Genomic DNA, 25,077 nt, shown 5'->3' on the forward strand with positions numbered 1-25,077 from the left:
TATTTATATTAATATAACACTTCATATATGATTGCCACAAAAAATATCACAGCCAAATATTCAAACAACTTTTTTGTTCTAAAATATTTCGAGATATTAAACTTTGATATGTGTGTTATAATCTACTCGTAATCTCTTTGGAAATACAATATTTTTTGAAAGTTTCTAGAATGAAGAAATGCTTTTAAGTGTTTGGTGTGTACTAATCTTCCCTAATTACAAGATTAAAGAAAGTTGTCATGAGTCATGGCCCATGACTCAGAGCTCTAATTTTGGGTTTTTTTTCTTTTAATATCTCATGGTTGTGTATTTTGTAAATTTTAAAAATAATTGTCAATTGCAATATTACTTTAAAGTTGTAAATAGAAGGCGAGTTAGAGTAAGATCACAGTCAAATAATAATCTCTTAATTCCTAATTCTATTTTTATATGAAAAAAAAAGTCTTGAATATGGTTAGATGAGTGTAACTTTTGTTCCCTGTTTTTGTTTATGTATTTTTATGTGGTCACATAAATTTTTTATTGTTTAAGTACATCTTTGTACATTTATTTTTGAGCCAATTTAACTCCAGTACTTTGATTTTTTTTTTCGTATGTTAACTCGAATTTTTTATTATTTCGATTACAATCTTATTCATGCATTTTTGATTTAATTTAATTAACATATAAAAAAAGTTAAATTAGCTCATTTTATCTTTTTTTTTTATACGTCAAAGTTTATGATTAAATTAACTGATATAGGTACAATTGAAATAATAAAAAATTTAAATTGTTATATAAAAAAAATTAAAATATAAGAGTTAAATTGATTCGAAAATATAATTAACAAGAAAAAAATCTAAAAATATAGGCACAAAAATATAAATTTTGCCCAATATAATTAGACACTGTTATCCAAAAACATGTAACAAGTGCACAATGTTAGTAGACCTGTCTTTATAATTTATGAAGAAACTGTTCATGATTGTATGTGAATGGTTTTGAACTGCAATCAATATGAGTTAACTGATCTACAAATTGAGGTGAAATACTCTTTAGGGTCAGTTTGGTCCAAAGAGGGTAAAACAATCTTTTTAAATTTACCTAAAACTCTAAACTTTACCATAAATCTCAAAAATGTAATGATAGTGGATTGTCATTAAATAAAAAAAAAAAAAGTGAGATAATGGGGAAGAGAGTATAATACACAAAATTCAAGTCAAAGCACTGTTAGATGTGAGATACAGACCAGTTTTGTAAAATAATATATCAAATGGCTAAAAAAATGTAATGGAAGAAACAAAATGAGAAGACAAAGAAGCAAACAATATACTACTTTTAAGCAATACATCATGGGCAGAGAGCCACTGCAATCTGATGGTTAACCCATGAGTTTGATGGGGAAATGAATTTGAATTTGATGACTTGAGGGGGTGGAAGGAGAGACAAATGCAATTGCATGGAAGAAGAATAGGTTACAGACTTACACTGGAGCTGCATAAAAAAGGATTTGGAAATAGTAAGAGGACATGTGTGCAGGAATCCTGGCATCAAAAAGAGCAATTTGCATTAACTTCTCATTTAATGCCTTCACCTATACTTTGCCGTATTGAAAGCTGCGGTTTCATTGCATTCAATTCAATCCCATCCCCCTTCTCTCTCTCTCTCTCTCTCTCTCTCTCTCTCTGTTTCTGTGTTTCCATCACCATTCCATACTCCTAAACCAACCTCCATCATTCTTCAACCCAGGATTTTGGACGCGAAGGATCAGCCTTTTGATCAAAGCGGAGCCATAAATGGCATGAAAACGAACCAAGTGTTTTGTCTCCCGGATGCCATCTCGAGGGAAATCTTTGGTTCCACAAGAGCAAAAGATGAGATGGGTTTTTGGATTAGAAGCTGTTAGTTGCAGCTTTTTGATCTGGATGGGTCTTGGTAAGTTTGCCTAGTTCAGTAGTTTCTGGCATTTGGTCCTGATTGTGTTTTCCCTTCATTCAAATAGAAAAACAAAAAGAATTTAAGTTGCTTTTCTGATTAGTTTTCTCAAACGCGGGCAAAGAAGGGAACATATGAGTGGCTTAAACAGCCATCTAAACAGCTTTCTTTTGGCCATGTATTAGTGCAATGAAAGCAAGTGGGGGTGATTGTTTTTCAGTAGTTCTAGGAGCCATTGTGGTTTAGTTCAAGTAGCTAGTTTGGCTTAATGGACCTGTGGGTTTGTTTAGTGGCGGATTCTCTGATTTGGGGCTCAAAGATTCACGCAGGGAAAGCTAAATTTCTTGCTCAAAGCGTATTCTTTGTGGTGCTTTTGGATGTAGGGAAGTTGGCTTTAGGTCTAGGGTCCATGTCCTCCATTGCCATTTCTTATGGGGAAAATGGCTCTGTTTTCTGTGGCCTCAAATCGGATGGAACTCATACTGTGACCTGCTATGGCTCAAATTCAGCCATCATCTATGCAACTCCGCCCCATTTCGCCTTTTCGGGTTTGACTGCCGGCGATGGCTTTGTTTGTGGACTTCTAATTGATTCCAACCAACCTTACTGTTGGGGAAGCAATGGTTTTGTTGAAATGGGCGTTCCTCAACCCATGATTAATGGGTCTGAATATTTGGAAATCAGTGCAGGTGACCACCATCTTTGTGGGCTTAGGAAGCCCTTGAAGGGAAGGCATAGAAACACCTCTATGGTTGATTGTTGGGGCTATAACATGACTGCAAACTATGTGTTTGATGGGCAGGTTCAGTCTATTTCAGCCGGCTCAGAGTTCAATTGTGGCTTTTTTTCTCAGAATAGAAGTGTCTTTTGTTGGGGCGATGAGATGAGTAGTCGAGTCATTAGCTTGATTCCTAAAGAACTGAGGTTTCAGAGGATAGCAGCCGGTGGTTTCCATGTTTGTGGAATTTTAGAGGGAGTCGATTCACGGGTCTTTTGTTGGGGTAGGAGCTTGAACCTCGAAGAAGAAATATCCCTGGTGCGTTCAGGTCATGCCAATATAGACTCAGCTCCAAAGGATCCAATGCTTTCGGTTGTGGGAGGAAGGTTTCATGCTTGTGGAGTTAAGAGTTATGGCCGTGGGGTGGTTTGCTGGGGCTACACAGTGGAAAAGAGCACTCCACCTCCTGATGGAGTCAGGCTTTTTGAGATCGCAGCGGGGGATTACTTCACATGTGGAGTCCTCGCCGAGAGATCTCTCCTTCCTGTTTGTTGGGGTGCCGGGTTCCCCACCTCGCTGCCACTGGCTGTTTCTCCCGGGCTCTGCAAGCACGAACCTTGCGAGCCAGGTTTCTATGCATTCAACAATGGCACAGCAGCTTGCAAGTCTCCAAACTCCCATATATGCCTGCCTTGCACCACCGGTTGCCCCGCTGAAATGTACCCCAAAGCTGGATGCACCTCAACATCTGATCAACATTGTGAGTTTAACTGCTCAAGTTGTGTTACAGACCAATGTCACTCAAACTGTTCGTTTTCCAGTTCACCTCCCGCAAAGAATGCAAAGTTTTGGTCCCTCCAATTGCCTATCATCGTCGCAGAGATAGCCTTTGCTGTGTTATTGGTAAGTGTTGTGTCTATGACTGCGATCTTTTATGTTCGCTACAGGTTAAGGAACTGTAGGTGCTCAGCTAGGGACTTGAAATTCAGGAGAAACAATGGGAATGGATCTTCCTTCCAAAAGGATAGCGGTAAAATCCGGCCTGATCTGGATGACCTCAAGATTAGAAGAGCTCAGATGTTTACCTATGAGGAGCTCGAGCGAGCCACCGGTGGTTTTAAAGAAGAATCCCAAGTGGGAAAAGGGAGTTTTTCCTGCGTCTTCAAAGGTGTATTGAAGGATGGGACAGTAGTTGCAGTCAAGAGGGCGATTGTGTCGCCTGACATGAAGAAAAGTTCTAAAGAGTTCAGAACAGAGCTTGATCTACTGTCAAGACTAAATCATGCCCATTTGCTCAATCTGCTTGGCTATTGTGAAGAAGGGGGAGAGAGGCTTCTAGTTTATGAGTTCATGGCTAACGGATCACTGCACCAGTACCTCCATGGTAATAACAAAGCCTTGAAGGAGCAGCTAGATTGGGTAAGGAGGGTTACTATTGCAGTCCAAGCAGCCCGGGGGATTGAATACTTGCACGGTTATGCTTGCCCTCCTGTGATTCACCGCGACATCAAGTCTTCGAACATTCTCATCGACGAAGAACACAATGCCCGAGTAGCTGATTTTGGCCTGTCGTTGTTGGGGCCTGCCAACAGCAGCTCCCCGTTGGCTGAGCTCCCGGCAGGCACTCTTGGCTATCTGGATCCCGAGTACTACAGACTTCACTACCTCACAACCAAATCCGATGTCTACAGCTTTGGTGTCTTGCTTTTGGAGATTCTGAGTGGTAGAAAAGCCATTGACATGCAATTTGAAGAAGGAAACATTGTTGAATGGGCAGTGCCGTTGATCAAATCCGGAGGCACTCAATCCATCCTTGATCCGGCCCTGAAACCACCCCCTGATCTTGAGGCCCTGAGAAGGATCGCGAATGTTGCGTGCAAATGCGTCAGGATGCGAGGCAAGGACAGGCCATCGATGGACAAGGTGACGACAGCTCTGGAGCGAGCGCTCGCACAGCTGATGGGCAGCCCGAGCAACGACCAGCCCATTCTGCCAACTGAGGTGGTGTTGGGGAGCAGCAGAATGCACAAGAAGCCCTCTCAAAGGTTTTCGAATCAGTCCACCTCTGAAACTGATGCGGCTGAAACCGAGGACCAGAGGTTCGAGTTCAGGGCCCCTTCATGGATCACCTTCCCCAGTGTCACCTCCTCCCAGAGGAGGAAATCCTCTGTCTCGGACGCCGATGTTGATGCCAAGAATGCAGAACTCAGGAACCTTGGCAATGGTGGCAGCATGGGGGATGGATTGAGGAGCTTGGAAGAAGAGATTGGGCCTGCTTCTCCTCAACAGAACTTGTTCTTGCAGCACAACTTCTAACTTCAAAGACAAAGGGTGGATTGGTTCAGCTTTCCTTTTGTCTGCTCTCTCAAATCGCAATATTTTCAGTTGGGTTCTGTTCTGTATGCATCATTTAGTTACTGACAGTTTGCTGCTGCTTTCGAGGAATACTAGATTGATTCCTGTACCTACAACCAACATTTAACATTCTTTGGTGTCTTTTTGTATCCGCTGCCCGTAACTTTGATTTCTTGAGTTTCTAACAAAGTTGGCTGGCTGTTCGTATTGCCGAGATATAGCAACTCTCCGGGGACTAGTCACTACTGAAGAGTACTAAACTAAGATCAGTATTCTCATGGCTTTATTTATTATTTGAGTTAAAAATCTGAAAGAATATTAATTTTTTGGGTTGTAGGCCAAATCTATATATTTTATCACTGATCATTCGAATTTTTTGTTATTTCGAATATATTTCTAAACCTAATTTAGGAACTAATTTAATTCTTATACTTTAATTTTTTTTCATATAATAACCAAATTTTTTGTTATTTTGATTAAACTATTAGACCTATAGTTTTGAGTTAATTTAATTCATATATTTTTATGTGAAAAAAATAAAATGAGATAATGAAGTACACATCACACTCTATTTATGTCAAATTTTAAAGGTTAAATTAACTTAAAAACACATGTTCAGCGGTATAATAGAAACAATAAAAAGTTTGAGTTACTACATGAAAAAAAATATTAAAGTATATAAATTAAACTGACTTTAAAATACAGATTCATTGGTGTAATCGAAATAACAAAAAATTTGAATGTCCAAGCAAACAAAAGGTGAAAGTAGAGAAGAAAAATATAAGTTTAGCTGTGTTTGTAAGATACAATAATAATAATAATAATAATAATAATAATATTTTTATAATCATAAAATTTGACAAGAAAAATATTATTGGTATATCATTATATAATCTAAGGCGGTGAGGTGAGGCATCGTGAAACGGTAAGACATACGACTAAAATATCTCTAACTTAAGGTGATGAGATGCAAGAGGTATTTATATACATTATGTAACCTAAAAAGCAAGTAATGATGTACAACTAGCATATGACCAATTTGACAATTAGCAGGTGTTTTGCTTGTCTGTAGAAATGTAAAAGGTTAAAAAAATTAATCCCTGTCTGCCCCCACGCAGGATCGAACTACGGACCTTCAGTTTACAAGACTGACGCTCTACCACTGAGCTATAGGGGCATCCTGGCACTAGTTCAATAAAAGGCGATTATTTAATTAATATCAATATTGTTATCTACAATATGATAGGCGTTTAGCTTTCCAAGTGGAAGACACTTCCTACTTTACATGAATAAATTGCTTTGATGTTTTGGGTTTTTATTTAAATTATTTTTTCATTACCATCAAAGTTGACTGAAATATGATTATCTTATAAAATGCTTCCAATCATTTTTCATAACGTCAAAGTAATTTAGTTGTTATATTATTATTTTTACATATGTAGTGCAAATAATATTGTAAGAATGATAATAAATATTCTAACGAATCTTAGTTGTTCATTTAAAATTAAAATAAATTTAAAATTAAGATATAAATATAACACTAGTTTAAAATTATTTTAAAACAATTATACAAATAAATAAATGAATAAAATCGTCCCTAATCATAAATCTTTCCAACTGAAAGACGAGCAAATAGCTAATGAATTGAATTCTTTAATGCTTAGTGTTTTTTTTTTTTTTTTTTTAAGGTAGAATCAAAGACTAAAAGACTCTCATTTGAGTGTGACTCTGTCCCAACTCGCACCCCACCCCTATGAGTTAAGCATTACAGTTAGTAACCATTTTTAAAATTCACATAATACATAATTGTGAAACATCCAACAAATTAAGTCATATCCCTATGAAGCGTCAATGGCGGCACAATTTACCCCTTAAGCTCGATAGATAATAAACAAGGGTCACATGAGTTAAATAAGAGGAAGCATCAAAAGATTAAGAAGCTCAAACACAAAACCTTCCCTCACCAAATGCACTTCCAGTTGCTGTACCACTAGTTCATTGCTTCTTGTGGACTAATAAGTCCAACTAGTAGTATAGTAGTATATTGCTATTTCACTACTTCAGATGCTCAAAAATAAATCCCATGAAGAAATTCTCATTGTTTTATTGTCAAAACTGTAATATACAAGTAAAAATCTCTCTAGCCTGTTTATTTGGCAGAATGTGCTATTTTGCCCACACAAATTTACAACACTGTAATGAGAAAAAAATATACAGAAGAACTGCTGAAATGTGCAAAAATGAAGCCGCAAAACTGATTGCCTGATTTCCTTTACCTTTCAGGGCAACTCTTTTCAGTATTTGTTGGGTTGCTCTGTTGATGAACATATTATGTTGGCTGGTTTTCAGCATCTGTTGGTTGTTCTTTGGAGGGGACCATAATCTGCAACAACATTGAACAATTAAGTCAACTGCATTAACATCAAAAACAGAAAAACCTGACGCACTGGTGGATTGAGCATCGATCAACTGACTAGGTGCATGTCGGTGCAGATCTTAAGTTCAACTGACAAGGGAAGGAATGTCCTCAGGGTTGCATTGGGTTCCAAATTGAATCAGAAGCCCTCGTCTGCACCACAATATAGGCAAAGTTTGGAAGAAAGTGAATGATTGAATGTTTTATGAAAAATTGATAAGAGTATGCAGAGGCTAAAACAAACTGGAGAAGCAATGATTTGATACAAACTGACCTTGTTCCAAATTGATGGATTTTTGGATTGTGCTGCCATTGCTTCTAGAAACTTGACAAGGTCTTCTCTTTCAACTTCCTTCTCCTTCTTTAGCTCAAGATGACGGACCTGCACAAAAGAAAATGAAATCAGGTACCTGTAGAAGAAGATCAGCTTCAAAGCGTACACGGAAATCAAACTGGTAGAGGCAAAACAAGGAAGATCAGTACTTGTTTTCAGGTGAATCCATTCTCAGCGTGGTTCACTAAAGCATCTAATAAGGATTCTAAGACTTCATTTCTAACGGTGTACCCAAAGTTCTTATAAAGCAGTTTCAATTGCAGCAAGTAACCCCCCCCCCCCCAAAAAAAAAAAAATATATATATATATATAATAAAAAAATAAAGAAAGAAAGGAAAGAGCATTAGGTATAATGTGCTGTTAAATTTTTTTTCTCAGGTCCGGTATACATTTTTGTTCATTCCTGCAAGTAGAATAGTAGGTAACCAATTCAATGTATACAACATAATCAAAGAAAAGTATTCATGCAGCCAACCAAGAAACCAAACAGAATAAAGTGCAATCTGTAGAATGCATGATGTAGAATTCCACTCTCTTTTCCCAATCAATGTTAGTTTTCCCTCATTTTTATAATTTTATTACTTAGATAAGCTCAAAATCTCCAAAACCATACAAGCAGAAGGATGAAGATGAAATGCTAAAAGCACATTTTTTGTATGCTAAGCACACGCCGTCATGTACAGAGATACAAGATGCAATTATTAGACTTCAAGCTCTAACAATGGGTAATTCTTAATCGTTTATGCACAGAAATGTAAAGAGTACAATTAATTCTTATTATACATGGGTAACATATTTTGGATTCCCTTATGGTGATAGAGATAAAATAGTTTCTTATTTTCCTTAATAAATATACATTTCACTACCTGTAAAATGAACTCTCTCATCAGACATACATCAAGTCGCAGCTGATCATGTTCTCTCCCCATGTACTTGGAGACACCATTACAGACCTTGGGGATTTGAATCTGGATACATGCAGAGAATTCTTATAACCTCTCAACCTTATTAGGAAGGTTTTCACCCTATTCAAATTGTTATTGGCAAGCTTGTATCTAGCAGATACTCGTGGGACTTGGTTAGACGGCCTGGGGTTGAAAAAGCAAGTAAATTGATCTAATTCACTGTTAGCATCAGGTATTAATATACAATCTTTTCCAGTCTGTCCGACACTTTATACAAGGGGTGGTGAAACCAGAAAAGAAATGGGCAGCATCATAGAGCCAATATTCTAAAGTTTAAGTAATAAACAATATAACTAAAAGGCTAAAATAAATAAACATGATATTAAACTTCCAAAATTCAGAGGCACTTTATTGTTACCATCTGTAAAGTAAATAGAAAATACAGTAGTTAAAACTAAAAGAGCCACAAGTACGAACTTAGGTTAATGGTCCTACCTTAACTGAATCTTTTTGGGACACATTGGTATCTCTTATGATGACAAGGCACTTAATATCATGCTCGTTCGCGTATTCATACTGTTCTGTCAGGCTTGGATCAGACACAGGAACATACTCAGCCTGATAGACATTCAGGAGCAAGTAAATAGAAATGTAAATTCCAAGGTTGCAAACCAATTTCATCAGAAATTCAACTACCAACCCTAATGTTCTCCTCCCACAGTTCGGCGACTAGTTCCATGCGCTCTTCCAGTAAGCCACCACCTCCTCTAGAACAAACTAGTACACTAATGCTCACATCATATCTGCATAACTCACACCATACCAACATCAGGAAAACTTTTAGAAAACAATAAATATCGAGGCCAATAGTTCTCAGCTTAATAAAATAAAAGGAAAAGAAGATGTGCATGTAGGTTCCACCTAAATGGTCTGATATCCACAGAAGAATGCTGAATTATTGTCTCAAGGGCAATGCTGACCCCAACAGCACCAGGAGGAATTGATTTCTGGTAATATTAAGTACAAAGTCACCACATAGATTGTGATTATACACTCTCAATAATGTACAGAAACAAGTAACTGATAGATACAGTCAAGAAAAAGCCGAAATTCATACTACATGATGCAATGCAGAGGACTTCAAGGATTTTGCATACAAACGATACAAGGACTATAATGTTTTGTGGACATTGTTTCATGCAATAGCTATTAAAATTAAAAGACACACAAAGAAACCACAAGTAATTTCTCAATACAATTGTTTTATTCAGGATAACCCAACAAGATAGCATAAATGGAATAAACATAAGAAGCAAAAGGTACTCCGTAATCAAGAACCTATACATCCAATTTGGAATCAGTGTACAGTCAACTCACAAAAAATCAAGAAATAATTAGCAATTTAGCTGAGTGTGGTGTTTTTTCCCAAAAAAGAAAATGTCATGCTATGTTATGTGAACTTAGACATGGTTGCCGAGCACAAATGTGTTCAAAACTTGGATTGCACATGCACAACATGAACAAGGAAATCCGGAAGGAGTGATGCATAGGCTTGAGATTGTGGATCAGCCAGACAGCCACTGTGTAGAGCCTCACTTGTTAAAGATACACATCATGTCTCGATCAGATTGAAGTGATAAGACACCACAAGAAATTGTGGATTTAAAACAACATTACGCTAAATGGATGGATAACCTACGGTAGTGCTCCTGTCTGGTTCTATACCCAGGGGCCACCTTTTTTTTTGGTGGGGAGGGGGGTTGGTAACAAAGTCGTAAGAGCATAACCTACGTAATCACTAGCCCACATTTGATGAAGCAGGTAGTCATACCGACCACCAATAGCAAGCAATGTCCCTTCCATAAGTGATGCAGGATTATTCTCCTTCCTTGAATATATCTGCATAAGAAATATCATCATAAATCATCTTTAAAATTTGATTTTTTTTTTTTTGTTGATAAAAAGCTGTAAAGAATCTTCTATTGAAAGTATAGCACAATTAACCATATTCAAATGCATGGGCATAAAAAGGGGATAAAAGCATAGGAACATATAATAGGAAAAGACAAACACATTTATGCTACATATGGAAGCTGTCTCATGATAATCTTTCCATATTTTTGTTACTAACTTCTCTCCTTAAATCCACTCTCCTCATGGATATGTTTACCAGTCATCTTCACACATGTCCAAGCCATTTTAAATACATCTTGCTTATCTTATCTTCAGTAGGCATTTCTTCAACTTTATTTTAGATAATCTCATTTTTAGTGCTATCTTTCATTGCACGGCCATAAAATTCCATAACATTCTCAACTCAGTTACACTCATATTTTGCACGTACAGATTGCTTAACTATCCAACATTCATTATAATACAACAAAACTAGGCTTATAGCAATCTAATAAAACCTCTTTTTTTAGATTTGAAGGGATTTTTACAATCATCCTATCTTGATTCCATGAGTAACATCCTCAATAATCTTCCCATCTTTTAAATTATTTTGATTTGAGATCAGATATCTGATCATTTATGGAATATAACTTAATCTTCAAGTCTTACCACCATATCATCCACACTTTTATTTTCACTAAAACTATATTTTACATATTTGGTTTTTCACTTGCTCAACTTCCCTTGGATTCTAAGGTGTCCCTCCATAACTCACGCTTAGTATTCACAACTTCATAAGATTAGTGCTCATGAATATTGTTATTTACAAAATTACCTTTGAGCTATAGGGGTTTACAGTACATAATAAGGCTTATTGGACACATGGGATGGAGATTCTGAGTTTAGGAACACACAGCCACAAAGAGTAGATATAATCAGAATGTTGATGGATAAATGTTGTATTACGTAAAGAAGGAATACGATGTGTATTGGAGCTAACTAAAGGTAAGAAAATCTATCGAGATAACTTGGCTTTGCAGAACATTAAACTGATCAACTTACCAGTGCATGGAAGTTGATTTCATCCGAGTAAGATACTGATGCAGAAAGGAAGTCAAAATTAACAACAGATTGATGCCATGAAGGACAATGGCATGAAGTTAACTGATTTTGTAATTTATAGTCTATTGGAGATGTGGTCCCAAGCAGTCAAGGCCAAGTAATTAAGAGTCTAAGGCTTGTTGAATTGAATTAGGCTGAGAAGTCTCTTCCCCTTTGTTTGGGAGACAGATGAGATACAAAACGGAATAGTACATAATGAAAACATAAGGATGAAGGAAGTAACATAAAGTTTGTTACCTTTCCATTGTTGAGAAGAATGAAATGTAAATGAGCATAATATAACTTTACTTGTTTGAATGGAGAATGGATGGGGATGATATGATAAAAAAGAGAAAATAAAGTTACAATTATACCCCTTACACTTTCAAAATAAATAAACAAATACAAACTTAAATTTAATAATAAGGGTAATATAGTAAAAAAATAAAAATATTTATAAACTTTTTCCTTCCCCCTCTTTACACCCCAAATTGGGGTGTATGGAAAATGGGGCTATGGGAGGGTATCATGTACCCTTCCCCTTCCATTCCATTATTAAACCCCCATCCAAATAAGGGAAAGATCTCCCTTCCCCTCCATCTCATCCTCTCCCTCTGTACCCTCCATCCAAACATAGGCTTCATGTTTCCATGAATTCACAAGATGAAGAATATGGAATGATTGATTTTAAATTCAAAATCTCCATAAACTTTCATGAAACGTGGAAACAATGTGAATTCTTCCCAAAAGTTCCATTGCAACAATACTATGCCAAAGTAAATTATAGTTTTCATGACAATTCTCATTATCGCCATTTGTTCTTTGTTAGTTATTCTGCAGAACAAAAAGAAAAGTATATCACAATTTGCAATCCTAGTTCATAAAATGACATGCCCCAGAGCTGAAATAAAACTCATGACGTATATGGAACATTCAAAATAGTTATCCTGCCATAAAAAGGGATAGTTATATCTTAGGAACCAGGTTTTCAGTAATATGTTATGGCACTGCATTTAGGAGTAATAGTATATAAAAGAGAATTGTGTGCATTATACAAGAAATATGGATGCTGTAATACCTGAAAAAACAAATCATTGTGATAACTCTCAGTTGGTGGCATAAGGGCATCAATGAACACATGTTTCTCAATTTTCCACACTCTTAGATAGCTGAAGAGCTCTGACAATTCATCAAGTGCCTTGCGCGTAAATTTGTCTGCATGGTAGGGCAGGTTGAAAAATGATGTGTCCCACACATCAATTCATGTCTTATCCAAGAAGAATGTCAATGTTACCTACCAGCAGGAAGGGCACCTCGCAACCTAGGAAGGGCCTGGTCTGCAACTGCACAAAACCTTAGCCCTATTGTCTGCAACCTATTTACAGCAGCTTCTGCAAGATTGAGTTCCTGAAAGATAGCAAGGTTAGAGGATATAAAAAGTACAACTTGAATGCAAAAGTCAACTGATTTACATGCCAGATCTAGATATATCACCCATCTAAATTTTCAAATAATTAGGAACACTGTATCTTGTGCTATAATAACTCAGATAAATGCTTTTTCTGTTATTATTACACCAGTGTAAGAGGAAGGTTAACACTTATCTTCAATACAAATTACGTAAGAAGGTGATGCATTTGTGTCACACTATTATCATTTATTAGACCATGCACCTTAACCCAAAACCTTCAACCTGGTGCCTACAATGCCTTCCACTAGTCAACAGAGAGTGATGGTACAATGCAAAATGAAAGTGGCACTTTCAAGATATCAAAAAGCCTACAACACCACCAACAACATATCAAGCCTTGATCCCACTAAGTGGGGTTGGCTACACAGGTCTAGCCCACTAGTCATTTCTATCTATGCCCTTATCTTCTATAAAGCCCTTGTAATTCATATCATATCCAAGAATCTCTCGCCAAATTTCTCTTGGTACATACTTGTTCCATGCTAATCATTTCTACCTCTTTTGCCACATACTTGTTCCATTCCATCCACTATACTGACGGGAGTATCTATTGGTCGTCTTCTCACATGATTAAACCATCTTAATCATATCTCACACATCTTATCTTCAATAGGAGCTACTCAAACCTTCTTACAAAAATCTCATTTCTAATTTTATCTTTTCTTGTACAACCACATATTCATTGTAACATTCTCATTTCCATTACGCTCAAATTTTGTACATGTTGATGCTTTATTGCCCAACATTTTGTGCCATGCAACAAAGCTAGTCTTATTGCTATCTTATAAGATTTTCTTTTTAACTATAACGCAATTTTCACATCACACTAGATGCGCTTTTCCATTTTAACCGTCCTGCCTTAATTCTATAGGTGACATCCTCATTAATCTTTCCATCTTTTTGGATGATCAAGATATTTGAACTGATATTTTCTTAGTATGGCTTGTATCTTCCAGTTTTACCATAATATCATCTACACTAATATTTTTACTTAACTAGCATTTCATATATTCGATTTTTAATTGTTTAACTTAAAACCTCTAGATTCAAAAGTGCTTCTTCATATCTCAAGCTTAAGCATTCATGCCTTCTTTTGTCTTATCCATTAACAAAATGTCATCTACAAATAATACACACCAAGGCTACTTAGCAAAAAAAAAAAAAAGATGTATACAACAAAGCCGCAGATCACATTATTTCATCCAAAAAGAATGATAATACTAAACAAAATTAGTTTTCTACATTAGGTTTTTCCAAACCTGTCGAAGTTGCCGTCTTATCACCACCCATTTTGACTTTCTTTCAGATGACTGAGGACGCAAAGAGCCTAGCAACGACAAAAGCTTCACACAGAAACCAAAGAATTTTTCAAGTTATTCATCATATGCTAGATAATATAGATATCAAATGGTGGTAGTGTTACTACATAGTAGCTATACCTCTGCCACTTTCTGCCTATGTTCTACCTTTATTCCTGCCCAAGACCAAATTGCCTCCAGTAGTTCTCCATGATTTAGATGAATATCACATAATTCTGAATTAAAAAACCGATTCATGATGTCCATTGTTGCCTGCAAATTGAGAAAAGAATATGTTGGAGTTTTTGGCCTAAAATTTATGGATAATTTATTTGACTAGTTACACACTGCCCAAGTATTCAGCAAAGTAATCTAAGATCCAAAGATGTACCTACTGAAAGTTAAATCTGAGGGCACCGGGCGACACCTTTTAGAACCACTTATGGTCATTATGAATTCTCAACAAAATGTCATCACTTAATGGACCTAATAAATTGGTTTTTAAAGCATATGTGGATGAGGTTATTATTCTACTCATTGATAACATTTTGTGCTATTATTGAACCCATGCTAAACATGTGCAATATTTGAAGATTGCTTCAGAGGGACAAACAATTGTGAGATCTGGCTGACAAGTGCATCATTTCTAGGAAAAGTTATATTAACAGATAAGGTGTGTTACTGATCCCAAGTCCCAACAAAATTGAGATAATTGTATATTACCAAAGCCAATCAATGTAGCACATGTTAGTTGTTTAATGGTTCTGGCCAGTTACTCTTCAGTTATTTCCTTATCCGTGCCTCCAATAAGGTCTCGTTGCTTACAACTATTTAGTTAATTTGATTCATGAACTTTATAGAGAATTTTATCTTTCAATAAAACTAAAATACAAAAACAAATGTTTGTAGTTTAAAATAATTGTTAAGAAATGCAGAATTTTTTCAGTTATCTATATACCAGTGTTGGCCTACACAAAAACATTACACGATATGTTAATCACATGTAAGACCCAAGAGCACAATTAGACCCAAATTAGTTATGGTCGATGACCTAAAATCACCATCATGTCAAACCTAGTAAATTAGCAAAATACCTTGAACACTAAAACCTAATACATTATCTTAATCTTTCTAGCAACAATTATCTTGCAACATCTTTAACTTAACTTGAAATTATCCCTATATATGAATTAGTTGACCTGCTTTCCATTACCGTGTCATGCATAGCTACAAGATTAGTCCATCAACAGAAAGAAGCATAATCCTACACTAACCATGAGTAGGAACCTCAAACGTAACAATAAAAAAAATAAAATAAAAAAGGAGATTTCCAAATATTTTCATCAAAAACACAAGTTTTACTAAACATGAATAATTGTGGGCTCCATTTAACTAGATACTAAGTCATAGACTTATAAGCTCCTGTTGTCTTTGAAAGCATCCATATTAACAGCAATAAACAACTTTCGATGTCTTACCTTGACCTATGTAAGACTTCCACTTCATTTAGAGTCCCAGCCTACAGGTATCCTACAAGATAAATTCAGAAACTCCCAATTTCTTCTAATATCTCTAACAAAGACAACTCTTTCTTCAAGTTACCCTTGCCTCAACTAATAAACAATCCAAGTCAATTTGCTTGATTATAATAATAATTTGAAACAATATTATTCCTTCTAACGTATGGAATAAAAGTAAAGTTACAAGGTAAATGTCACAACAATGACTGAGCAATAAGCACAATGACTGAGCAACAAAGAATCCAAAAATGACAGATTCTAAAAAGTCCTAATAATTATGATACTACACTCTATGTTCTTCATCTTTTTTGGGCTAATTTTATGACAGATTAAAATCTGAGGATGTAATTAATTTGGTATACTAGGTCACTTTAACATAAGTAATATGCCTACTCACATCCTTCATCACATAAAGCAATTTATGGAATACAAAAATTTGCATAGGAAAGATGGGAGGAAAGCTTGGCCACCAGGGTTTTGGTGCGTGGGTTTTTTTTTTTCCTTTTTTTTTTTTTTTGGGTTTTGGTGGGGGGCGCGGCTAAATGTGAAATAAAAGGCGACTGATCACAGATCCACGAAGCCAACATTATTTACCAACCAAGTGCATGGTAATTGGAGTAAACAATGAGGTAATAGGGAGGAGGAGGGAAAAGGTCAAACATACATACACAGAGAGAAAAAGTGACCTACAATTGAATACCTTGATGACCTCTGCCTCTGTCAAAGCTGATGCACCTCCAATAATATCAAAATCCCCCTACACAGAGGAACTACTGTTACAGAATTAATTACCATCTATAAATCATCATTACCAAGGTGACACAGGTGAGCAGATTGCTTTAGCTGACATATTGTAAAAAGACATCTTACCAAGTAAATTTCAAATTAATGCATACCTGAAGGTAATGATTTGGTGGTGAATGACCAATTGCTCTCCGATAAACATATGATATTTCATAACGTTTGAAAGATGATTTCTGCAATAGGACAAATAGGATTAAGAATTCGAAGAAAAGAAAAAAGACGTCTCAAATAGTCCAAATATCCGACAATGGACAAATCCATGTCCTTCAAGATACAATTAATAGAAACATTACTAGATATTTTAGGACGACAGATCAAGCCTTTATCCCACTATGTGGGATGGCTACATGAATCCTAGCTTATTAATCACTTTTTTCTAGAATATTGTTTTATCAGACAAGTTTTACATTAGTTGTCAATTACCTAACACACCCCTCTTCCTTTATATGGGTTCTGGACCAGCAGTAGATAAATTTCTATGTGTAAGAATCAAATTGCCAAAAATCTTCTCTCTTAGTTGAGCTCAGTCCAATTATCAAACTCCAAATCATTATGAAGAAATCAGTTGATCAGAAAATTGTCAATTGTTATCATCAGTGACAATAGAAATCGATATGTATTTGATATTGCAACAAAATAAACATTTGATAGTTCTAATATCAAATATTTTAATTCATAAATTCATAGCAAGGAACAAAAATTTTGTACCAACTTTTCTTATGGTGAAATGGAAATTGAATACTCTTGAGAACCACATGAACAAAAAAATTAGGGACACAAACATCTATACAAATGTCTGGACAAAAATTTTAGCCCACCAATCATTTCTGTATATGGTCATATCTTCTATAAGACCTTGTGAAAAGAAAACTCATTCATTGACACCAAGGGCACAATATTGGGTGTAGAATCCAAAAGTAAGAGTCACAATGACAACATGTTCAGTAAGTAATAGCTTATGCATCAAGTAAAGGAGCTCAAACAAGAGAGAGAAAGAGAAAGCCTGAAACTGTTGAATCTTAAAACTTCAAATTGTTTAGAACAACACTCTTATCATGATTATTTATATTCTCAGCATGCCTCCTTTAGTGTGGCAAAGCTTTCTTTTACAAGTTGGCCAAGCAAGTGCAACTGTGCAAGTACTGAGTTAGCAATGAGGTTGAGAGAGAATTTTTATGACTGCTTAATTGGAGCTTTCTCAATGCAATCTTATTGGGTTTGTCATCAAGAAATCTTAAGTGGAGCTTATTTATATGCACTTGTAATGAGAATACTCATTCCAAGCACAAAAGAAAGCATATTTGATGACACGTAAAGCATTTGTCAACAAAGTAAACCACTGATCACTACATTGACCAAAACTAAATCAAGGTCATGAAATCCAATTGTAGCTTACTACAAGGTTATCTAAGGTGTTAAGTTCTGGGGCAAACATTGCCAACCTTCCCTAACCCTAGCCTATCTACCATCCTTATCTCCCAACTTTCTGATCAACAGCCACCTGCTCATCCAACCAATCAAGTGCCATGATCCAACCCACCTGCTTCCAATCAGCAGCTACAGACCCCGCCCTTAGTTTCACCAAACCAGCCACCACCAGTTCTCACTCTCTCATATCTACCAACAGCTACAGACCCTGCCCTTGGTGTATTGATCTTTTTTGGAAAGGGGGTGTGTGCGAGTTGTTTATTTCAAGAATCGATTGGATCCAACCAGCTGTACTTTTTTTCCTTATAACTAGGAAAGAAGGGGTGCAAAATCTCGCGAATTACTTCTGAATAAATTAAAAAATTATATGCAAGAACCATAGCATTTCATGATTCATTGGTAAATCTACTTTGACTCTCTATGAACCAGTAATGTGGGATTGTTAACATGGTTAAAACTAAACCGTTTGAAGTCTAGACGCAGGATGGTACTCTTTCTACCACTATGTTAATACATAAATGGTTTCAAAATAAATATATTTTTTTTTCGATATAGAACACTCATATTGATAAAAAGATTTGAACCATTTATTGAAAAAATAGGCGTTTCATCCTTTTTCATCCAATGCTGAATCGACAACCTATGTATCATGTTATGTATAAAGTAAGAAGAATTTTTTGGATTTGAATAAAAAAAAGAAACAACTTTGTTGACAATTACATATTTTTTTGTTTGGTCAGAAGAGTCCTCTGAATATTTTGATCTTGGATTAGTAATCAGTTTCGATATTTGCATTTTGGAATATGACCGTAGAAAAGAGGATAGGCTCATTACATTAAAAAAAAAAAGATATGGGAATTTACCATAAGTAATTAAAGTAATTGAGCTTGAGAGCCAAATGAATCGAAAGATTCACGTTTGGTTCGGGAAGGGATCATGGAAGTTTTGAAATGAATGGAAAGATAATCTACTTTCATTAAGCAATTTATTAGATAATCGAAAACAAAGGATCTTGAACACTATTCGAAATTCAAAAGAACTATGTGAGGGGGCCATTGAACAGCTAGAGAAAGCCCGGGCTCGCTTACGAAAAGTGGAAATGGAAGTAGATCAGTTTCGAGTGAATGGGTACTCTGAGATAGAGCGAGAAAAATGGAATTTGATTAATTCAACTTATAAGACTTTGGAACAATTAGAAATTACAAAAATGAAACCATTCTTTTTGAACAACAAAGAGCAATTAGTCAAGTCCGACAACGGGTTTTCCAACAAGCCTTACAAGGAGCTCTACGAACTCTGAATAGTTGTTTGAACAAAGAATTACATTTACGTACCATCAGTGCCAATATTGGTATATTTGGGGCGATGAAAGAAATAACTAATTAGTCCTTCTACTATAGGCATTGTTTTTTCAAAAAATAATTAAGAAATACTCATGGTAACCATTCGAGCCGACGAAATTAGTAATATTCAGTCACTACCCTCACCAACCACTAGTGCCCTCCTTGGGAATAGGTAAAAAATGAGTTTTATCATATTCAGAAACCTCTCTCTCAACATAGAAAACATTAATTTCAATGACATTTTTTTGCATGGATTTATATTGTCAATGTAACTTTTAGAAGTCAATTGATATTACGAATGCATGCCACCAACCCTAACTTAGTTAGGATTAGGTGGAGTTAATGATGATGATGACCACTATGCATGTTTTCTTGATTTTCTCTTGCTTCTTGTGTACCAAACAATTTTCTGCTTTTTGTCTCTTGAAATAAAATACAAAAACAAAACCTGCTTCCATTTTTCTGAAAATTTTAAACTAAAAACAATTGCCAATCTAACAAGAAGGGATACAATGGGAAAAAAAGTAAATACTCCTAGGGATCAGCATGGAATGTTGGGCATTCAGTATCAACATTTGCAAAATATGAATAAAATTGAAATAAGAATGTTGCGGTGGATCTGCATACAAGATAAAATAACATTAGAAACAAGATTATCCATAGCAAATAACATTAGAAACAAGATTATCCATAGTAAAGTTGGAACAGCATTTTTTGAAGATAAAATGTGTGAGATGTAATTAAGATGGCTGGGCATGTGCCAATAGTGGACAAAATGGAAGAAACTTGTGGCAAATGAGTTAAGAGGAAGAATAAATAAAACTTGGTAGAAAATTCTTAGACGTGAGTCAGATGACATATGGTGATGGATAGAAGGTAATCAGAGAGCTAGAATCCATGCAGCAAACCACAACTAGTGAGATTAAGACTTAGAGTGATAGTCCTGGCAATGAGGTATCAGAAAAGAAGAAATTTTGAGAATGTCAAGAATATTTAACTGCACAAAGATATGGGTACAGAAATAGCAATTAGAAAAAATGGATAGGTAAGCTAGCAACTATCTTGAGAGATCAAAAACAAACACAATGGATTCATTTGCTTGATTACAGTGAAGAAAGACAGAGACTCGGCAAACCAAAATTGGGAAAGGTACTGTCATCTCATTTGATCAATAATTGGCATGTAGAGTTCAACAGACTATTACCTGGTTTGCAACAACCCAATTCACAAAGGGTAATCGCAGCTCGTGGCAAAGCTCTATCTTGTCTCCCCCATGACTCAAAAGTTTGACAGCACTCCTTCACATCATAAACAAAATAAGCTGCCAGCTCAAGAATGCAAAAATATAATAATTCCAGGTATCAAAATGTTCCAAGGGGAACCAAGAAATTGTTTGGTTCAAGGGAAAACCTATTTAGCTGTGGAGAATCTCCCAGCAACCTCATAGGTATTATCTCCAAATGCTTAGCGCAATGCTGTCTGAATACTTCCACTGCTACTGCGGCAACCTGGTCTCGGATTTCAGTGTCAAAATCTGTGTACTGGATAGATGAAGTATCATTTCTAGCCAAAACTAATCTTCTGACATTCTCATCATGGTCTTTGGTGCTTAGAATCTCCTCATTAAATATAGCATTCACAACTTTATCGTAAACACCGGTGTCTTCTGAAGTATGCATTGTTTGCAAAATATCTGGGCAGAAGAAACATTTGGCTCAAATTCGAACAAAAGATGCACAGAATCGAAGCATTCATTTTTATTAAAACAAAAATAAACATCGCAAAGAACATAGTCTACAGGAAGTAGTGAAAGTCAAATTCTTTACTCTGGATATCAAACATAAGCAAAACATTTTGAAGAGTCAATTCTATCTTTAAAAGTAGTGAATTTTGCCAATTTTCATTTCAATATTGGGTTTCAGGAGTACTTGAAATGAGAAAAGATGAGTAATAAACTCAAACCACAAGTTCCACATTTGGTTCCATTTTCATTATTTTGAAAACGAAAACAAAAAACAGCATTTGATTGCTTATTTTTGTTCTAAAAATATATATATCAGAACTTTTTCCAAGAAAAATGAAAACAAGAAAAAAGTGTGATGACAATTTTCATTTTGTTTTCATTGCTACCCTCCCAACCACTGGCAACCAAAGTCACTGACAAGCCCTCCAATAGTTGCCAAGACGTTCATGACTCCTAGAGCCCTTGGAAGTCATGCAATGCCGGCAACTTCCATGGGATGAGTAGGCATTTTTAAGACTGGCTGGAAGGAGTCTCCAACAACTCTAGTTGTTGGCGGCAGGAAGGGTGAGGAAGGAAAAGGAAAAAAAAATATAAAAAACAAAGATAAAACTAACAAAATATAGTTATTAAACAATATGTTAAGCTCTCATTTTTTAAATGAAAATGAAAATTCAACAAAAAAGAAAACGAAAACAGAAATTGAAAACAAAAAAGTGATAGGGTTGTCACCACAACCAGTGGAAACAAAGAATGATTACACCCTACAGCAAAAAGGACATTGGGTTTAAAAGATCCAGCTTAACTAGATATAACAAGACACTATGGTAGAAGTCACCACAACCAGTGGAAACAAACTAACAAAGCAACACTCAAAGCAGGCCATCTAATCAAATACTAGCCATTGAAATCATCCAGTATTACCATAATCAAGTAACATTCATGAATCCCAATAGCAGTAGCTGCTCCTGAATAATTCTGGAAGTGCTAACTTCCCAATCTTCTTAACCAACTAATAGGATACCAAAGAAGAATAGTTGCCAATATGTACAGAGCAAGCATCTTCATAACTTACTGTCTAACAATTCATATTCCATCCGAGGAGGAAAAGCATGTTGGAGTAGTTCAGTGGCAGATGGACGATCTGAAGGACTTGGGGACATCAAGCGCTGTAATAAGGATACCTGATCTGGAAATTCAGCAACCCATGCTGGAGGAAGTTCACCCTTCTGCTTAAGATCAGAAAGAACAATATGCCTCTCCATAGCTGTTCCAAATGGGTGCCATAGCTCAAAGAAGACAACTCCTAAGCTGTACATGTCAGCCTGTGAACCAAGATAGCAGGCAAGAAAACGTCAGTGCAGAGCAACAGAATGAAGCTACTCAAACCAGCTAAAGATCAACCTTTTCATCAATCTTTGGCCACCCTTGCTCAATTTCAGGTGCAGTGTAAAAATAGGTACCAACTTGGCCAGTACGATCTAAAGAAACTCCAGCCATTTCTGCAGGATCTGGATCCTGGTCCAGTTGTTCTCGCTTCAGAAACTTAGCTGACATGTTAAAGTCACACTCACAAGCCTTAACCCACCATAACGGAATAATCAACACAAACATGATAAATTAGTTTTCATTTTCTGTGCATATTAAGCCTGAACTCATCTAAAATAAATTAAAAAAGCAACACTGATTTCAGAGTTTTATCTAGAATGAACAAAAGACTCCAAAAAATAGGGAAAACCTTTTTCAGCCACGAAAAAACAATGAAATAATTATTTCAACAACTAAAATAACTCTCAGTTGTTTCACAACTAAGATTTCCAGTATCATAGACAATTATTTCGTGTAAGCTTTATCTGGTATTTACAGTACATGTTTGCAGTCAACAAGTTCAAAGTTTCAACCATTTCAAGGTATTTTACATGCCAGTGCAAGTAAAAGAGAGTCCAAATGAAAGTTATCCAGTTCTGACATGAAGGAATATATAATCCTGATAATGATTTTATAAGTCCCTTGTCATTTAAGTGAACTTGGTTCTCCAATAAAGGTCTTACATATATCTGAGGTATTTTCTAACTATCTTATGATTCAGATACAAAAAGTCTGAAGTTTAAACCATTTCAAGGTATTTTACATGCCAATGCAAGTAAAGAGAGTCCAAATGAAAGTTATCCAAGCCTGATGTAAAGAATATATAATCCTGAAAAAGATGTTACAAGTCCCTATCATTTAATTGAAATTGCCAAATTGGTTCTCCAATAAAGGTCTTACATATCTCTGAGGCATCTTCTGACATCTTAAAAGGTTAAGATACAAAAGCCTTCAGAGGAAATGGAACTGCACAAATTTGCAACTGATGCAGCAATATACACTGAAGATCTCATAGGCATAAATGGTGTGCTGTTGATATAATATTAGAAAATAAAAATCTTACCAAGACCAAAATCTCCAATTTTGATCTCATTGCGGGCATCAAAAAAGATGTTATTAGGAGTCAAATCACGATGGATAATTCCCTGCCCATGGACATGTACCAAGCCTTCCACAATTTGGCGAAACAGATGCCATGCTAAGTCCTTGTCAAAATGATTATAAGATTCAAACATCTGCCTCAGGGTCCTGCAAACAAACAAAATAACAAATTAATTAGAAGACCACTACTAATGATGGAAGATACTAATTTACAATAGTCCAGCAAAACTTCTTCTATCCCTTTCCATAATTTGACCGGTAGACCACTTCTTAGCAGAATTAATGGGGTTTAATATAAGAAGGGGGGGAGGGTAAATTCAGTTTATGAAGATTTTGACAAATATATACAAATTAAAATGAATAACACAAAATAAATAAGTACAGGCATAGAAAGAGCAAGCATAACAATTAATAGTGGTTTGGCTTATCCCAAGCCTACATTCACTCATCTAGCTGCAACTAGAGATCTCAAGCCACTATCTTTAAACCACAAGCTGCAATTGCTGGTTGATTTGAAGCTAGCTCACCTACAAGAATTTTCTATCCAAAATCAAACCCAGAGTTTTGTCCCAAAAGCTCGTGAAAAATCCCTGCTAATTCATATGGTGCTAGCTCATCAAGAAAAATCCCCCTAGGAATTCTCACACCTACAATAAGTAATTTGTTAAAAACAAAAGATCTCTCCTAAATCAGATGAACAAAAAAAGCTCTCTTGATGAAATATTAGACACTGAAATTCAAGATACTCTCACATAGGTGAAAAACTTGTAGACAGACTCCTTGAAAGCTTGAATGTAGCGCAAGGTTGTGAGCACTTGGTTCTTCTTCCATTCTTATGCCTTTCTTCAAGTTTAAGAGTATATAAAGAGATTTCCCTTAGCATGGGAGGTGGGGGTAGATTCTGTCGAGTTCAAAAATTTAGACCATTAGTGTCCAACGATTGACTGACCAGCTCTTAAGGTTGGCTGTCCACTTGGATAGTTGAGTGTTGGGTGGACTTTAAATAAAAAGATACAGAATCAGAGAGTATGCAAAACTGAAAGGTTGGCTGTCTGCTTAAATAGTCAAATGCTAGGTGGACTGTCAAATCAATGACCACCTTACCTCAATTATTACCTTCAACAGTTGACTATTTAAACTAATGGCCATTTTATCTTAGTTGTTGCCTTCTAAAGTTGACTGTAGGTCAAATATGTGAACAAGTGACTATCTTACCACGGTTATCCGTTGTGTCACAACCCGGTTGTGACTGCCACCGCCCTCCTACTAATCCGATGGGGATTGGTAGGGAAATTCAGTCCTCCGCTTGAGAATGGAGTCGACAGTAAGGAAGAACAGTAAGAAGCAAGAGAAGAGAGACGAATAGA

General features: G+C 35.9%; 2 protein-coding genes and 1 non-coding gene across 10 annotated transcripts in view; 1 reads left to right on the forward strand and 2 right to left on the reverse strand.

The window, feature by feature from the left end:
- Nucleotides 1–1,581: 1,581 nt before the first annotated feature.
- LOC127811397 (serine/threonine-protein kinase-like protein ACR4) lies at nucleotides 1,582–5,212 on the forward strand. Its single transcript, XM_052351216.1, has one exon. It carries the CDS (start codon nucleotides 2,183–2,185, stop codon nucleotides 4,946–4,948), a length of 2,766 nt encoding a protein of 921 aa, XP_052207176.1. The 5' UTR covers nucleotides 1,582–2,182; the 3' UTR covers nucleotides 4,949–5,212.
- Nucleotides 5,213–6,092: 880 nt separating this feature from the next.
- TRNAT-UGU (transfer RNA threonine (anticodon UGU)) lies at nucleotides 6,093–6,164 on the reverse strand. Its single transcript has one exon. It is a non-coding gene; the product is annotated as a tRNA-Thr (tRNA).
- Nucleotides 6,165–7,071: 907 nt separating this feature from the next.
- Nucleotides 7,072–25,077, reverse strand: part of LOC127811465 (eIF-2-alpha kinase GCN2) — a 34,926-nt gene continuing 16,920 nt past the window's right edge. For 4 of the 8 annotated variants that reach the window (XM_052351358.1, XM_052351357.1, XM_052351355.1 and 1 more), the window contains 18 exons: nucleotides 23,673–23,857; nucleotides 22,646–22,791; nucleotides 22,317–22,566; nucleotides 20,911–21,193; nucleotides 20,705–20,798; nucleotides 16,822–16,902; nucleotides 16,626–16,682; nucleotides 14,547–14,678; nucleotides 14,367–14,450; nucleotides 12,935–13,043; nucleotides 12,715–12,851; nucleotides 10,434–10,541; nucleotides 9,564–9,649; nucleotides 9,343–9,445; nucleotides 9,138–9,260; nucleotides 7,678–7,785; nucleotides 7,462–7,556; nucleotides 7,072–7,370 (listed from right to left, as the gene is read on the reverse strand). In XM_052351358.1, the coding sequence (XP_052207318.1) occupies nucleotides 7,515–7,556; nucleotides 7,678–7,785; nucleotides 9,138–9,260; nucleotides 9,343–9,445; nucleotides 9,564–9,649; nucleotides 10,434–10,541; nucleotides 12,715–12,851; nucleotides 12,935–13,043; nucleotides 14,367–14,450; nucleotides 14,547–14,678; nucleotides 16,626–16,682; nucleotides 16,822–16,902; nucleotides 20,705–20,798; nucleotides 20,911–21,193; nucleotides 22,317–22,566; nucleotides 22,646–22,791; nucleotides 23,673–23,857 (2,128 nt within the window). In that variant the 3' untranslated portion in view covers nucleotides 7,072–7,370; nucleotides 7,462–7,514. Of the gene's footprint in view, nucleotides 7,371–7,461; nucleotides 7,557–7,677; nucleotides 7,786–9,137; nucleotides 9,261–9,337; nucleotides 9,446–9,563; nucleotides 9,650–10,341; nucleotides 10,542–11,597; nucleotides 11,633–12,714; nucleotides 12,852–12,934; nucleotides 13,044–14,366; nucleotides 14,451–14,546; nucleotides 14,679–16,625; nucleotides 16,683–16,821; nucleotides 16,903–20,704; nucleotides 20,799–20,910; nucleotides 21,194–22,316; nucleotides 22,567–22,645; nucleotides 22,792–23,672; nucleotides 23,858–25,077 lie in introns of those variants that run through there. The other 4 variants (XM_052351362.1, XM_052351361.1, XM_052351360.1 and 1 more) reach the window with 4 other exon arrangements.

Source organism: Diospyros lotus, chromosome 10 (assembly GCF_014633365.1).
Source record: "Diospyros lotus cultivar Yz01 chromosome 10, ASM1463336v1, whole genome shotgun sequence".
In the NCBI taxonomy this organism is placed as follows: Eukaryota; Viridiplantae; Streptophyta; class Magnoliopsida; order Ericales; family Ebenaceae; genus Diospyros; species Diospyros lotus.

What these genes read in the sequence shown, in the direction of transcription:
- LOC127811397 (XM_052351216.1), top strand. Translation starts at nt 2,183, where the DNA reads ATGGACCTGTGGGTTTGTTTAGTGGCGGATTCTCTGATTTGGGGCTCA.